The following is a 17,663-nucleotide window of genomic DNA, read 5'->3' as shown; positions in this document are numbered from 1 at the left end:
CTTGACCAGAGACTGTTCTTCCTGTGAACTCAGTCAACTCTCTCAACTTCTCTGCAGGTCTGGACAGAACACACTGACAAGAGAGATCTTCTATACCAATATTTGCAAATTCTCTTAAAGGTCCTGCAGATCCTTCACACTCCTTAGTTGTATCTGACTAAACACTGAACAGTATTCCGTTTCATTAACATCCTTCCGAAGGCTTTTTCTGAAGAATGTTCTCCAGCTACAGCAAGGAATGCGTTACACCTATCACACCTGTATGTTACCTGGTTCAGCTGCATTTGACAGAGACCTCTGCATTGCTGCACACCAGTAGCAGTCATGTGAGCTATCAAGTCTACATGTCATTCATGTGTGCTCTCCCCAGAAAGCATGACAAGTAAAATAGGCAAACTGTATATCTCCCAGAAAAATCCTTTTGCTGCCATTCAATGTAACATTTTTCTTAATCTTCCTAGTCATTCTTATGGACTGTCTATAAATTATTGTCACTTTTGAGATAGAATTATTCAAACTGCAAACAGTAGATTTCTCCCATTTAAAACAGAAGTTTAGACAAACTGCACTGGCTCCCAAATTCTTAATTTGATGTATTTTATAGGTCATTTTCATAGGAAAAAAGGGAAAGCACCTGTGCGTTTCATAACAAAACTAACAACAGAAGACAAAGTTACATGAGTAACAAAATCACATCCTCCAAACAGAAATAAGTTACTGTAGTAACACTTTCTGTAAAAATTAACAAAATAATTCTACTAATTCATCTACATTAAATGCTATTGAAGAGAAATGTCAAAATAACTGAGTAATATACATTACAAGCCATGCAACAGACTCCAATGTAACTAGTGCTCTGCGTTTAGAAATAGAAGTCCATAAATAATTCAGCCATTTAAGTTTTCTCTAACTTGGTAAATTACACTCAGGACTGAAAAATTCCCACACAGACACTTACTGCTGCAACACAAGAGTTAGCACAATATATCTACTTTTCTTCCTGAGAAATAGCATTTGTGTGCAATTAGAGGAAACTTATTTCTGTCATATCATAGGTCATTAATAAAAACTGCAATTTTAAGACTCAGATTTCTAGTTTAATGTTCTACATTAAATCCTCTACATGCAGAGAATATAAGACTGTAATAAGTAAAACTCGCAATTTAGGAATGTAAGCATACAAGTATGGGACAGCTACTAATTGTATTTAGCAGGAAGGGAAACTTATGAATACATTTATACAGAATAAATAACTTTATTGAATTAGCCTTTAACCTGAAAGTCTTACTACCACAGCAGTGGAGACAAGCTGTCATGTAGTCAAATCTGTCGTAGCAGGTACCAACATTCTAGTTCTAAAATCTATACTCGGTTGAAAAACAACCAAAGCTACAATGTCCATAATCTAACTGAAAAAACAAGGTAAGTGTAACGTAAGTGACAAGTAGTTACCACTGACCAAAATGATTACTTCTATTACCAACATAGGTAGGAAACCTGGTTACAGGGCCAGGACATCTCATTATGCTTGGCACAGAGCAAACAACAAAAAGGTGATCAATCACAGAAAAATCTTGCACTTAAGACAAGAGCATGATGAATACAGATGAGAATGCGAGGAAATTGTGAACCTAACTGGGTAGTGCATCTCAACACATCAACCTCCCATCGGTTACCGGGTCTCAAAAAGCATCATGAAATGAAAGTTAAAAGGAAGACAAAATTAGCTCCTCCCAAACAAGAATGGCAGCATGAAACAAACAGCAAAATGAGTATTTAAAAGTTGAAGTGGTGGTAAGATTGCCATTATGAGTCAGTGGTAGCTATGCATTAACATTTCAGTAACAAGGCATTCAACTAGACGCTAAACTTCAGACTGCCTCTTCTATGTTACACTCAGTAAAGCATAAAAGCACTCTTAAATAAACCATACAGTGAACTTGCAGCCTTTACCATGAGGAAAGGAGTGAACAAGTATGTTGGTACAGCTCCAGAAAAACCCTTACTGCTTCTGTACCCAGCTAACAGCAGCCACGGCTTTGCAGTTATTTTTTCAGGATGTAATAGATAAATACCATAAAAAAGGCACTAAGGTAAGAAAAGACTTCATGTACTGAAATAATAAAAAAAGGTTGTCTTGGTACTTCCCTGAATGCTATTAAGGCTTCAACCCCGAATGCTGTTAAGCTGTATACGCTGAGCAAGTAATTGAAAATGTTCTTAGATGTGCCATGCACAATTCAGATGAGTAACACCAAGAAAAAATGTTTATGGTATATATGTTTGCTTTACCATTATTTATTTTTCCAATTAACTCAAGCTTCACACAGAAAAAAATTTTAGTCAGCATTAGACTCGTTTCCTTGTGTTACAACTTGAAAAGATTTGGAAAAGCTTTGAAGTCAAAATCTTTTCTACTCATCACCTGCATCTCAAAGAAAATTCTAATAACTAAAAAAACTTCCAAAATACATTTCATTTTCTCATTAATAGGTTTCCCAACACTCTTATTAGAAATTTAGCTTAAAATTTATGACATTTTAGATCCTCCTAAGCAGCACTGTCCTAATCATACCACAACAGCACAACCACCTACATCTTTCCATTAGCTTTTTAAGAAATAGTAGTATCAAAGCTTTCACCAAAGAAAAAATTAGGTTAAAAAATATCACAATTAAAATCAGGATGTTGATCAAGAAGTACCAATTGCAATTAAAAGCTTCTTGTACAAATAAACAAAATACAAATACAATAGTCTTCCCTCCTTCACTCTCAAAAACCTGAAAAACAGAACAGAAACCCTGCAGCACATGACGGTTACACGCTAGCACCAACTCACACAAGTTGCATTATAGCAGCACTAGGCAGCTAACAGAAAACATCACCGAGGCTTAAGGGAGGATACAAAAGAAGGGATGTCTGACAAAATTAAAGACAGCCTTCATTATATGAATAATTTTATAAACACCACATATTTTAAAGCACTGGCTCCTTAGTTAGTGAATGTCTTCTCTGAAGAATGTTAACAATGAAGGTCTGAACAGCAGGCTTCAAAGTAAAAATGTAATCCTGCAGTTTTCTCTCCTCCTCTGAACCTCTTCCATGTTATGACAGGCACTGCTGTCTGCCTGTTTGTACACTTCCTGTAGACTTCCCAGGACTATGAAAATATTATATGAATATTTTTTTCACTGTTCAACTAGGTATTAAGAAATGTAATGCTGATAAAGCAGTGTTCCTGACTTGTTTTATTGCTCAAGTGCCAATAAATGTAACATCAGTTCTGTGATAGTTTTCTACAATGAAGACAGAAGTAGGCACAATTACCAAGTAACAGAAGCTTTTAAAACACCTACAACTTCAATAAAATTTTATGCTTGCAAACCACTGTCATGCAAGTCATCTACTCCACCACGAACTGAAAAATTCCATTCCACCAGCAGTAATAAAGAAAATCTGAAACTAATAATCAGAGAATCATTTGAAATAACCACAGTGCTTTCAAGCCACATCCTTAAAAAAAAAAAAAAAAAAGGACCTGGTTCTACAACTACTCATGTTACTAAACCCTGTTACCTAACTGAATAATCCTACTGCTTTTCAGAATTATGTAATTTGTTATTTCAGTCTTTTTTTAAAATGTACTGCAAGTAGATTACGAATGCTTCACGTACCTGAAGCACCTCATCTCCCACAGTTGTACCTAAACTGGTTTCACAGCACTTCACGCAGGCCGTTGGCTGTGTTAATCAACCATTAACTCTCCTGCCAAGGCAGGAAGGTTTCTAATCAACACAAGAAATTAAGTACTGGAATAGCATTCCAATACGCTGTCTTTGCTAGGCCGCACTGCCTTGTTCAGTGGAGCTCGCAATGGTGACTAAGAGGACTAGATGAGATGACCACCCCGAACAGTAAGGCACTGAATTCTGATGCTGGAATCCTGTGCAGCCCTTCACATTATGACTGCAGGCACCTCACGTGTATGTGGGGTCAATTTTAGAGCAGCAGAACCCAGCGCATGAGTTTGCAGAATCTACAAATAGAAACCCAGGCATAAATGGTTCCACCAATGCTTTAATATGTTTGTTTGTTTGGGGTTTTTTTGCTGTTGTGTTTTGTTTTTTGTTTGTTTGTTTTTGTTTGTTTGTTTGTTTGTTTTTTGTTTTGTTTTGTTTTTTTGATTCATGCTGTATTTTAAAAAAATATACCCACAAGTTGTAACCCTTCTTAGAGTTTGGAAGCAAGCCAGAATTTTGGTTATGAAATAAAGTTTGTTTCCATTATGGGCATGAAAGAAAGCTTGTTTCTCCATCACCTGGAGAAAGCAAAATAGCTTTTAAAATTACTGAAATTGAATTTCACTGTTTTTAATAGGGTTGTTACATATGCACACAATTAATAAACTCAAAGATTCTATTCCTTTTGAACACATATAAATGGAAGTAATTATTTTTACCAGATCCCAGTCTATGCTGCGGAAAAATGTATGAGACTTGATATCAGAAAATCCTGTCTGCGGCTGACAACCAAGTCTTTCTTTGGGATCCTGCAGAAAACACAGAAACTCATATTACATACTTCAAGCCAATTACAGTCCCTGTGTGTCAAAAGTCCACATACACGACTTCAGCGTTCCCTACTATTATGCAATCTGATGCTAAAATATATTATGGCTACCAAGGGATTTTTGTTCTTGTTTGTTTGAAATTTCTTTTTAAAATTATATTTTACTTCTTAAAATAATAGATTTGTTTAGTAATGTATAATTCATATCCTTCTTTTCTCCATTAAAGACTATAATGGTTCAATGGATTTCGATCAGCTTAATTAAATGAGTAATAAGTATTACAGAAAAGAGTTTATAAACAAACCTATAGTTATTTTTTCCAACTAGGTGCAAGCTTTTAAGTCAAGTCTGTGCTATGGAATTGCTTTAGTAAATTAGCACTTAAAAAGGGATTTTTTTTAACATACAGGATACCAAGGTTTTACAGATTTTAATAGTAAGCAGATTAACTTCTTAACTGTATTGGTTTCCACGGGAAGCTCTGACTTCCAGATCTTAGATGCTAAAAATAAGAGAATGTTATTTACCTTGTTTAAAAATCCTTTTAACACATGGGAAGCCTTGACAGAAAGAAACCTTGGAATCCGGATTGGCTTCTCAAGAATAACTGTTACAGGTTTAAAAAGAGGTTTAAAAACAGCAATATTGGTTTTTGTTTTATGACATTGACCATGATTTCAATACAAACACTGTATTATTTAAATATGTTACCATTTGGACAATGGAAAGATACAGTAATTATTTAAAATAATGCAAACAGAAGGAGCTACAGTAATTCAAAGCACTGTTAATACTGACATTTCAAGATTTCCTAAAAAAAGTTAGCTTCATTATCTTTTTCTACAGTTTGTAGTATAGACAGGGAGTAAAACTGTTTCAGTGTCCTCTGTATATGGAAAAGTGTGATTTTAAACAGTAACTGATTTAATATTAGGCTCATCAAGACAACCATGGCAGATTCTATTACATAATTGCAATAACCAGTTTAAAGAACGATTCTGCATATTAGGGAGTAGGCAACTTTGCAATTCCCCAAACTGTTACAGAGTTTGTGTTAATAAATATGGCAAGTATCACTACTATTGCTTAGAAAAATTCATACATCACTACTCCTGAAGGGTAAAGCTATTAAAAAAGCTATATTAATTTAATCAGAAATATAACTAAACAAAACAACCCGACCACTTACAAGTTATCTGGTGCAAGACTACAGATTGACAGATTTCTGTCAAGAAAGATACATACTTCTAACCCCTCACATAGCACTGATTTTTACAATTAATTCTTGGCCTGTGAATTTCCTTCTATTAAAAAGATACCATTCCATACAATTTCTGTCTGTTATTTCTGAATTGTGGACATTTAAAAAAAAAAAATATTTTGTGTTGAGAAGGCTTCCTAATTGCAGAGCATTTTATCTGAGTTCACCAAAATAAATTCCTGGGATGAAGAACTGGAAATATTTGGTCCCCTTATTTACAGTAGATCTACAGGCAGCTATGGGATAACAATGGAAAAGCAAAACCTAGCTGTCCTACTGGAAGTGCAAATTTTCATTATTCCTCCCCCAAGAATGAAAAAAAAAAAAAAAAAAAGACTGTACCTTGGAAGAGGTAATCTTCAGTGTTCATGTCTGGATTGTCAGTAATAATATCAAACGGCGACCTTCCTGCCATCATTTCAAACATCAACACACCGAGAGCCCACCAGTCCACACTGAACCCTGTAGATATTTGCAACGCAGATTTTCAGCCAGAATTCCTTGAATTTAGGTGTTATCTCTCGTATAAATGAAGATTAATGGACTTGTTTCTGCAAAGTACTGAAATACTCTACTTTCACTGAAGCCACAGACATCGTGACTGCATATCACTGGATGAGAATTGATAAAGTTTTCTGAGTTGGGATCACAAATGTAATCTGTATAGGAGTCTGCAGGTGTCTGCCAGACAGCAATGTTTCAATGAATATTCAGTGTAAACTCAAAATTTTTACTTTTTTTTTTAAAAAAACGAAGATGAACATTTTAGTATCTTATAACTAGATACCAGATTCAACCTACTGATCAAATCAGTTCACAAATAACAGCACTGGTTAAGAAGACTATTATAATTTTGACTTCTGCATGAGCAATAACTATTGTTATTCTATATAAGTATTCTATATAATGATATATAAGTATTCTATAACCTTGACTGGAGGACAACAGTAGGTGGGATGTCAACTTCTCCAAGGAGTGGACTTTGTTTTGGTACAGTATTATTTAATACTTATTTGTCAGGCAAAGTGGGTTTTAAAAGAAACTGAAATGAGTGATTGCAAGAGAAAAACAGAAATAACCTTATCATTTCAGAAAAAAATAAACCATACAATATGCATTCGATTTTCTCAACATCTAATGGCACAAATATGTGGAAATCTAAAAATAATCTTAATTGAACCAATCTAAAACTAGAACTTTGTTTTGCTATTTATTATAACTACAAATTGTTTAGTCATAGCTTACCATATTCTTCTCCTCTGAGGATCTCTGGTGCAATATAATTTGGTGTCCCACAGAAAGTGCTTGTAGTGTCACCAGGGCCCAAACCTTCCTACATGCATAAACCATTTCATAAATTACAAGTTGAAATCCTTTTCTGGGAATTTCCCTTATAAAGTCAAGTTACTCAGTGAGTCTGAAGACCTTCCTTTCAAAAAAGGCAATGCTAGAGCAAAAGACATACTCATAGTGCTCAAAGCTGGCTTGCGTCTTTATAGCTTATCTTCAGCAAATTAATTGATTGAAACTGAGTCACAACACATTTGTAACAACATTTTGCATACTATTTGCAGATACATTTAAAAAAATTCAGATCAAAATCAATTTGGAAGTCCTTTTCAAATAGATGCTGAGAAAAAAACTACTTTTAGGAATGAAGGAATCAAACTTTTACATAACTGCTGCATTCCAAGTGAAGCCCCACAACCTGTGCACTTCGATAGTGCAAAAACATTCTAGTCTGACATTCTTAGAAATTGTGCAGTATCTGTTCTACAGAGGGACTGAGACAAGCTTTCCTCATGCCCTAACAATTTACTGAAATAAGCTAAATAAAAATTAGCATTACACACTCAATGCTTGGACTTTAAAAAATCAACACAATGCCAATTGCAATTTTGTCTTCTGAAACTTATTCTCACCAAGGAGTAGACTGGGTTCTAATCTCATTTCACATACGAGCCAGACACAGTGGGGCAATACCATGGAGACCTGAGGTCAAATCAATAGCTCTAAGTGGACAGAAGAATTCTTGTCAGATTGCAATGGCTTCAGTCATGTCTGGCATTCCAACTTTACACACAAAAGTTTTAAATTCAGTATTTTTCATACTCTTATTTTCCATTGACGTTTCCTTGTTCTCCTCTGCATCATGTTAAGTACTTGCTACACTTTACACCAGGTGCTCTGAAGGCAAGGCTCCCTAAATTGCTCTTCCGTGCCAAAGATTGCAGCCTAAGAACTGAGATACCAGAGAGCTCCTGTGGGTTATTAATCTGTACAGTCCAGCCACAGAGAACAGTGATTGCAGTTCACACTCACAGGAGCACAGTTACTAAGAGATGGAAAAGACTCTTTTAAAAACATACTTGTCTTAGAGATAAATTTTCTAACTTGGGTCACAAAGGAAACTTAAGTATGTTCATTTGTCTCCCCGCCCATGTAACTTGAAATACAAAAGGAAAAAATTAGCAACGTCATTCTGTTCTTCGTTATTTTTCAGAATAAAGTTCCTATTCTACCACCAAAGTCTGTGCTCAGTAACACTAGCATTAAGATAAGGATAAATTTTCTAAATTTCATCTTTATATCACTAGATGACGTATCTGACTTAAAAACACAACCAGAGAGATATACTACTGAATAAGTGTCACAAAAGAAAGGTAAGAAAAGTCCTACCTTGCACATGCCATAATCTGTTAATTTGATATGACCCTCTGCATCTAAAAGAACATTGTCTAGTTTTAAATCTCTGTAGATTATGCCTCTTTCATGTAGGAAGTTTAGAGCAATACAGATTTCAGCAGCATAAAACCTGAAATTTAAAAGGATTAAATTCATATTAACATTGAGATTGTACAGAAGCTAGTACAATTAAACAATCTGTTCTTAAAACATCACTTTACAGTCAGCTTGTATCTATCAACAGTATAGTAAAAACAAGCGACATTTATTCACAAGGACATTGATCTTGTATAGTGAAAAACTATTACTTAAATTAAACATGGGAATTTATTTTTTGCATTCTACTAATTAAGAAAATATTTATTCTTTATCCTACAGGTTTGATTTCTTTAAAATCCAAGTATGACAGAAGATCTGTACTTTCATCTTACTATGAGTTTAAACGAGACTTTGTGTAGTCCAGAGCCATACAAAATAGATTTTTCATCTTCTCCTACCAACACCGTATTAATTCAACGTAAGACCAAATCAAGTTAAACAGTTACGTCTTCTATCAACAGATCAAAGAAGCATTAATATGAAATATGAATAGATAACCAAAAGTATAGAGAAATAACTGTAACTACTTATCAAATGCTTCCTTTCTTTAAAAAATATATATCCTTCCAAAAAAATAAAATTAACAACTCTTCCCAGGGCAGTACATTCTAAACTTAAATCTGGAACACATTCATACAATATTAAAAAACTACAACACAAAAAAATCACTGTAACTGTGTTAGTGAAGTACCTTGCATGTTCTTCAGGAAGTTTCCTTTGTCGTTGCATATGAAACATAAGATCTCCCCCATTTACATACTCTATGACAAGAAACAATCTGAAAGTATATAACATAATTAATGGATTCCAAGGAAACTCTCAAGAAGAAAATCTATTCTTATCCTTCCGCTTTGAACCATTTTCACTTCCTCTTTTCAATTAGACTTCTGGATTTCTTATCGTTACAGAAACTATTTAAGAGGAAAAAAAGGAGTACTTATTTGATCCATATTATGTAGGACCAAATCCTTTATTTAAATGCTAGACTAAATGTAAAGGAGAGGCAGCTGCATACAACAGGCTACTATTTGGTGTGATACCTGCATAACTATTTAAACAGTACAGAGGACAACAGCATTTGCCTAATATAATGAGGTACTCTGTGATAGATGTAAAAAGAAAAAAACCCTCTATATAGACTTCTTTAAAAATTACTTAGAAATAGCAGCAAAATCATGCAAGTATGCTAGAAGATGACACATGGCACAAATGAAAGTTTATCCAAAAAAGGTGAAGTGGTCATTCATTTGAAAAAGATGTAATAACAACATAGCTACATGACTATCTCTTATTCAAAAATGTTGATTCTTCTATGAAACAAAATTCCACAGTATAAAATGTGCTCAGCGAGTGCACTGCTTTGAATAACAACATCTGACGTAAAAAAATAAGCCTGCCTAAAATAATGCTGATTATTTAAAATAAGGGGGTTACGATTAAAAAATATTTTAAGAGATGCATCAATCTATATTCAAGCCTTTCTTACTGAATCTGACACAGATTTACCCTGATGTAATAATTATTAAATTGTTATTCCGCTTGACTAAATATTGTTCTTTTCTAATAGCCAAACTGCAGCATCAAATCTGAAGAGCTTTGTAGATGAAATACAGTTTATATACACCTAAGTCAACATGATTTCTGCATGGGTAAAGCCTGAAAATTCTCATTTGTATTTTTGATATAGTTTGGCACTAAAAGGTCACAATTTTAAAGAATTACTTCATCGTGAACAACAATTAATGAGTATCTGACAATATTACAGAAATCAGTATGTTTTGTAGGATTTGTGACATTAATAAAATATGTAACTATGAAGTTTGCTGTTTGTGTCGTTTCAGTTCCTGGAAAGCTCAGATCTACTGCAAGCAAGATGATATAGGACTCATTTAGAGGAACATAACCCAAACTGACTTTAAAAAAAAAAAGTAAGTTTTATCTGTAAAGCGTATGACACGATCATCTTTTTTCCAATTAATGTGATCTAGCATATTATCGATATACATATACAAAATTATTTCTGTTAAACCCTATGATCATCACTGAACTCTTCCTGATATACTGTTAAGAAACATACTGTCATTCTGAGGAGAAAAAAAAAGTTCTGTTTCTTTTGTATAGACTGAGATTAAAGAATCTGGGGACTGAGACACTCAATTGACATATGTCCATTACTCATCAGAGATGACAAGTAAATTTGATGAGCTAGCAGGACAGATAATGCAATCCCACCCTCCTCCCTTGACTTTGCCAAGGCCTGCAGAAATCTGTAGAACAATGTGAATTAAAAGAACGTGTAATAGACCCACTTCTGCTACTCTGTAATTAGCATATTCATGAAATGGAAGATTTGGGCACAAAAAGGCTGCAGTGTCAAGGCTTATTATTTCCTCTGTTGAGCAAGTTTTTGAAACCATCTTCCCAAAACATGCAAGAGAAAAGTCAGTAGGGGAAAGAAATATAGATGGAATCAGCCATATAAAAAAGACTTCTATTACAGTCTGCAGGAAAGGTTTCATCCTTGGGAAAATATGATCCAGGCAATGCTGCCAAGGTCAGAGAGACCTACAGGGCAGCAACATGCTGAGTGAGAGTTTCTTATGAAGGTTGCGGCTGTCCTGGGAGGCAGTATTTCCTTATACACCTCATTTTCCATGAGCTGAAAACTCCTTTCCATATATTCACGCACTGGAAAACATTCAGTTTGGAAAACAAATGCTCCAGTCTCTCAGACCATTCTAATTAATAACAAAGTTTGTTTTTTTTTCCTTGGAAAATGATTCTTCATTTGAAACACTTCAATTGTTAAAAACTTAAAAGGTAAACTAGGAAAAATTACTGGACACAACCCAGCTTGCAAGTCTTTCAGTGGCCTCTCCACAAGAATATAAACACTAAACTGAAATTAAATAAACAGTAAATAAAACACTCATGGCATTGTTATCTATTTTGTTACAGCATTCCTGATATTTGCTTCCAATTTTCTCATCCTGTTTAGAAGCTTCCAATGTTTTATCACCATTCACAATCTGCAATTTAAAGTTCCTTCTGTCAAGTCATGTTCAAGCACGTAAGTGTGTGAATACTAGTAGTCCTTGCTGGTTTTAGAAGCATTTACTCAAACGTCTCCTTTCAGATTGTTGCCATCCTTGGAAGACACTTATCTGGCAATTCTGGGCAAGCCCAAGGCACATATTTTATTACAATAATAAAACAAGTATCATTAGTATGTGAAACAATGTAAACAGATACATTTAGCATCAATTAGCATCCTTAAGAACACATTTCTTTTATCTTAAGAATTTATTTAAAATTGTATTTAAGAGAAAGAACATGTTCTTTTGCAACTTTCTCCTCCCTATTAGTACACTTATACACAAACTGTTCTCATATTACAACTTGTTTTCTTAGGCCAGTTAACACGATCTGATGTTGATGCATTTATTCACTTTAAATCAGTTTCATGCTCATCTTTGTTCCCATAATGAGGTTGTAATTGGGATTTTTATAACGTTACAGCTATAAGCAAATTGTGAATTCAAGACATTATGGCTATATCCATGGCAAATGGCTGAAGTTATAAACAAAAAACTATAGTTTCACTGCAAGGAGAAACTAGGCTGGAAAAACACGACTCCTAAAGAAACAACAGGAACACGGAAAGCTTTGACTAAATTAAGCGTGTTTCTTTTTCTATTTTGGCTCCTCAGCTATGTCAGCGTAACTACCAAAGTGGCATGCAAAGGATCTTTCTATTACTAACTTCAGCCTTTTTCTTGTTTCTAATATTTATAAGAAACCTCATTCTCAAAACTTCACCCTGCCCATCCATTTGAATTTTTGTATTAGATGTTCAACACTACTTAGTATTTGGTGAGGTGTTTGCGAATGTTCATTTAACTTAAAGGGCCTTTCATAACAGTTTGTTAGTCATCTAAAGATTTTTTATTTTTTTTTTCCTGTCTGCAAGACAAATTTCTTTTGGTCAAATCCTTAGTCAGTCACCTTTGGAGATCACTCTTTCTCCCTGCTTCAAAATACTCCCTAGTCCATTTACCTTCAGAACACACTTCATACAGCTTCTTTATTTCCCTTATTCTTAGTTATGTTTTCCATGCTAGGAAAATGTTATTTCCTATGACTATAACCATTGGGGGGTTAAAGTTTGGGGACTGAAGAAATGGTACACTGCATGGCTTCACATTTTAAAAACTGACAATACACACTGTAATGAACAGGTGATTATTCTTAAGGATAAATGACTAGATAATCCATGAAAATTCCTTAAAACTGTTTGTGCTCTACACTGCATGCCATTCAAGTAAGCCCAACAGAATTACTTTTATCTTCTGATTATGATACGTAGGGCAACAGGCATTAAAGTGTAACAGTAAACAGGAGCCTGTGAGAATAAAAACCCCCAGTAAACTACAACCCCCCACATCCAAATTCCCCAGTGACATACATAAGCACGGGCATGAAAGGTCTTCTTGATTTTCTTCATGTTCCAATTGCAAAATAAGAAGCAAGTAATCCACTTCAGATTGCCCACACAAGGACCAAAAAAAGGTATTTCAAAGTAGCTAAGCGTTTATTAAGCACTTTTTCAAGTAAAATCACATACTTCATCAGTATGGGGGCTTATAAACCTCATAGGTAAAAACTACTTCATACACATGTAGGTTTTTAAGTTATCGTTAAAAACTATTATTACTGAGCAGCCCAACTCTTAGCTATTTTGAAGATCAGATAACTAGTTTGGCCCTCTGAGAATCGATTTAGCCCTCTTCAGTAAAATCAGGAATCATAAACTATCTCTTACAAAGCTATTTCACCCCTCTACCATCCTCCTCCTTCCTGAAGCCACATGGCCAGGGCTCAGGAACACAGCGCACAGTTCCTCCTCTTTCTCCTTCATCTCCTCCCTTCAGATCTGGACCTGGAAACCTGCCTTTTGCTCCACACCTCACTGGCTATGCTATCCTGGTAGAACTGGCTTTGCTGAAGTAGCAAATACCTGATGATATTAATGCTTCCTTCCAAAAATTACTGACTATGTGATGGCAGTGGTTATGTTTGCTTTATGAGAAGCAGTTAGTACAATGATCAAAATTTTCAAAACAAAATAATTTCAGATCTTTCTTACCGACTTGTTGTTTGAAAGCATGAATGTAAACCAACTAGGAATGGGTTACTGGATGCCTGTTCAAACACATGTTTCTCTGTCTGTACCCAATCAATATCCTGAAATAGAGTAATTGAACAATCAGAACTCCTGCTGGATAACCACTGTGGGTATTCCCAGAAAAGAAATTGTGAACATCTATGCTCCCTTACATATACTATCATTGTCACACATGTTCTTCAGAAAGACAACCCCCCCTAAAATCTGGTGGAAGTTATAAAACATTTTAATTCAATTACATATTCAGAAGTTTCTTAACCCATTTCAAAAGGTCTACACAAAATTTAAGCCATTTAAAAATATCATACATCTGCAATATTTGATACACTGCTCATCCCGCTTCATAGAAATAAATTCAATTATCTTAGATAAATGATCCAAAGGCTGATTAAGCAACTCATGCCAGTAACACAAGCAATGTGAATCTCCAGTTTTCAGAAGGTTGAACTAAACTGAACCTCATTTTATCATCTGAAACTCAAAATGAATTCAATTAAGCTACCACGACCTGATTAGTTTGTCCAACCAAAGTAACTCTTAGAAGTATCACAGACTACCTTTAATACTTCAACAGGGCAAAATCCTGAATGCCCAGAGCAATACCATATAATAAAAACTTAGCAAAATTTCAATGATACTAGCACAATACTGCAAAATTCAGAGCCATAATACAAAGCATTTAATCGTTTTTCATATAACCATACAAAATTGAAACTTTATAGACAACTGGTTTTTGCAATACTCACTCTTCATGCCATATACCAATCACGTTCCACCCTGCAGACACTCAGTACCCTGCCACTGAACTAGAAATAATATTTCTAAAAATTCTTCATTTACAACAGCTACTTCCAGCTTTTTAACCAATCTGGAGACAACAAAGACAGATACTGAGAAACCAGGCCTTCCTATCAAAGGTAGTTAGTGAAACTGTCTCAAAGGAAATCAAGAAATGTCACCCTCAAATTAAATAAATCTGTTAGATTTTGTGGTCGGACACTCCTGAAGATCTAACACCTTGGAAAGGTAAACCTGGGTCCAAAACATGAGCCAAAAATCCAATTTTGAATAAAACAGTAAACATGTCCATTTATTTTTATTTTTACTGAAGGAGGTTCTCTTTAGTAGTCTTTAAACTAAACCGTTCATTATTGCACTTGTGTACTAGTACATTAGTATTATACTAGTGCGCTACTGTTAACAAGATTAAGCTCAGAAAAATTTCATGACAGATTCCCAGGTATTTGACCTGATTCAATCTCATTTAGAAAAGAATCTTTGCTTCTCTCCAGTATCAACCATTACCTGGAAAACACTAGCCGATTTAAACTTGCAGATGCTTGCTATGCAATTTATTTTCTTTATTCATGAAACACTTAGTAGGTGAAATTTTCATTATTTGAAATATCACATGCATTCATAGAATTCAGTGAATTTCCTATCAATTCCCAGAATTTCATTATACAGCCTATCTTATAGAAAACAAAAACCAGTCAGCTCAATCTTCTAAGTAATTATCTATGACAGCCACTATTGACAAAAGAATTTTCTCTACCTCCATTTCTCAGTAACAACTGCGTAACTCATTAAATAATGCTTTTCTTTAGCTTCTACCTTCTTGGAAAAACACGTGTTAAAAAGAAAACAGTAAATAGACCAGACAACAGTCTAATCTTTCATCATAAAAAGAAACATCAAAAAAATGAGCAAGCCAAAGTATTTTAGAACGTTACAACTTTGCTCTCCTAACACTAGCCTCTAGAACAATGACAAAGATGGCAGCCAGAGAAACTGATTGAAACTACCAACACAAATAGTACTTCAAACAGAGTTGGTCCTTTTTTTTAACCCAACATCATACTTTCAAGAAATCCAGTCTTCCTAACAGCATAAAATTAATAAAAAATCAGCTTAAAATTGCATTATAATTGAAAAGTTCACTTTGTATTGTAAGAAGAGCTTTGTAAGAAATTTCCTATAAGGTGGAACTGATTGTCCATCTCTCTTTTATTTGATTTTATTAGAGTTTGGGATTCCACCCCCAAGGATGGCAGAGTACTTCTTTACTCTTCAACCATTTAACGGTGTCATACTTGATGTACCCCACCATACACACTGCCACTCCCACACGAGCATGTCACGCTGCAGCGTTCCAGTAGTGCCGGCAGCCCGACAGCACCAGTGATCCTTCCGTCAGGAGCCTCGGCTGTTTGATCAGGGCTGGGGTCTGACCACATGCACCCCAGTTACCCCAGTCCCCATTCCATTACTCAACACAGCAGGTTCCAGTCTAACGGTACTGTAGGCAGTGCAAATCTGCCTGCCTTGCTTGCTGTGATTGGTTCATCACTTTCCCCCACAGACAAAAAAAGAATGGATATAAAATCTATACCTTTCAAGAAGTGTGAATATTATAGGAAAAAGATTAAGGGTAGCTTTTGGTTTTCTTTTTTTTTGTTTGTTTCTTCCCCCCCCAACTTGTGTATTTGAGATCCTGTGTTAAAAAAATTTCAGTATGATTTTGAAAGTAATCAAGAAATGCAGCACTGATTTCTATGGCAAACAGTATTTTTTTTTACAAGCCAAATAAACCACAATGACCTCAAATGGTAGTAGCCCTATTTTTTTTTTAAACCCATGAAAAAAAAAAAAAATCTTCAAGTAGTGCATCACTTGCACATAAACTCTCTAATTGTGACTGTAAGAACACAGTTTCAGCTCCTACTCTGTAATACAGACAATACTTTGCAGCTACATTCATTCGCCTTGGGAAACGTCTTTGTTTTCTTTCAAAGTTAAGTGCCCAAATTCCACCCTATTTATCTCATCACTTACAGATTAGCACATCCAGGTTGGAGTATCTTTCACTTGCATTCTACTAAGACTATTAAGAACCGTTAATTGATATTAAAATAAGGAACATTTCTCTCAGTTTTAATCTTGGTTCATGCAGTTGCTGAGAGTTACAAGTCAGTAAAACTTATATTACAGAAATGCTGTCTAAAACCTTAGCTGCTTTCTTAATTGAATGTATTTTGTTAAAGCACACTGTATTTCTACAAAATGTAACAGAATGCAATTAACACTGACTTTTACCTCATCATCATGGACCAATTCTTTTTTCACAACTTTCATAGCATAAATTTGATCATTCTTTTTTAATCGAACTAAAAGAACTTTGGCATAACTTCCACGTCCGATAACTCTGATTAAATCAAAGTCCTGTAGTCCAAGCCCCTGAGAAATCTTAATTCCATCCATTCCATCAATGACTGGTTTGATATCCTGTATAAAAAGAAACAAATGCTAGAAACAGAAGACACTTTCATCACAAGTAACTATTAAAGCAATGAGGTCTTTAAGCGCTGGACAGAATTTGCTAAGTTTGCTTGCCATTATCACCAGCACACAGATCTGAATGGCTGACTATAACACTGTATGTTTAGAAATGTTTGGTTGGTATTGGTTTTGCTCATACAAAAATTACTGTGTTTTTCAAGGCAGTAGTTCATTCAATGCATCAGTTAAATATTCCCTACTGGAAATCAGAAGGCAATGCCTTGGCAAAATGAGGTTTTATTCAAATTCTTCAACCACAGGCCACGTAGAATTATCCTTGCACTAAGTGAAGAGCATCTTTCATATTCTGACAGATGTTGTTGTGCAAATTAGTAAAGGATATCTAAAAAGATGGTGAATAATAAACAATAATTTGTTAATGAATATACCTCTCTTGGTTTCCTTTTACGCAACAGCTGTTTATATCAAGTTCACCACAGCTTTAATGAAAATGAAGATTTCTAATAGGTGCCTGGGACATACAGAGGCAGAGGCCAATTTCTCAAATGTGAGAATTTGCAGGA

The 17,663-nt window shown here is 34.8% G+C and overlaps 1 protein-coding gene across 3 annotated transcripts in view; it reads right to left on the bottom strand.

The window, feature by feature from the left end:
• The window catches only part of PRKCZ (protein kinase C zeta), a 66,139-nt gene that overhangs the window by 10,354 nt on the left and 38,122 nt on the right, over window positions 1-17,663 (bottom strand). For all 3 annotated transcript variants that reach the window (XM_033007511.2, XM_033007513.2, XM_033007514.2), the window contains 8 exons: window positions 16,897-17,085; window positions 13,762-13,859; window positions 9,307-9,393; window positions 8,511-8,646; window positions 7,077-7,164; window positions 6,174-6,293; window positions 5,098-5,177; window positions 4,460-4,549 (listed from right to left, as the gene is read on the bottom strand). In XM_033007511.2, coding sequence (XP_032863402.1) covers window positions 4,460-4,549; window positions 5,098-5,177; window positions 6,174-6,293; window positions 7,077-7,164; window positions 8,511-8,646; window positions 9,307-9,393; window positions 13,762-13,859; window positions 16,897-17,085 — 888 coding nt within the window. The remainder of the gene's footprint in view (window positions 1-4,459; window positions 4,550-5,097; window positions 5,178-6,173; window positions 6,294-7,076; window positions 7,165-8,510; window positions 8,647-9,306; window positions 9,394-13,761; window positions 13,860-16,896; window positions 17,086-17,663) is intronic.

This window comes from Tyto alba, unplaced genomic scaffold (assembly GCF_018691265.1).
Source record: "Tyto alba isolate M040663 unplaced genomic scaffold, T.alba_DEE_v4.0 Super-Scaffold_20000042, whole genome shotgun sequence".
Classification (NCBI taxonomy): domain Eukaryota; kingdom Metazoa; phylum Chordata; class Aves; order Strigiformes; family Tytonidae; genus Tyto; species Tyto alba.
The sequence above is the reverse complement of the archived record's forward strand: the minus strand, read 5'-3'. Positions and strand labels throughout refer to the sequence as shown.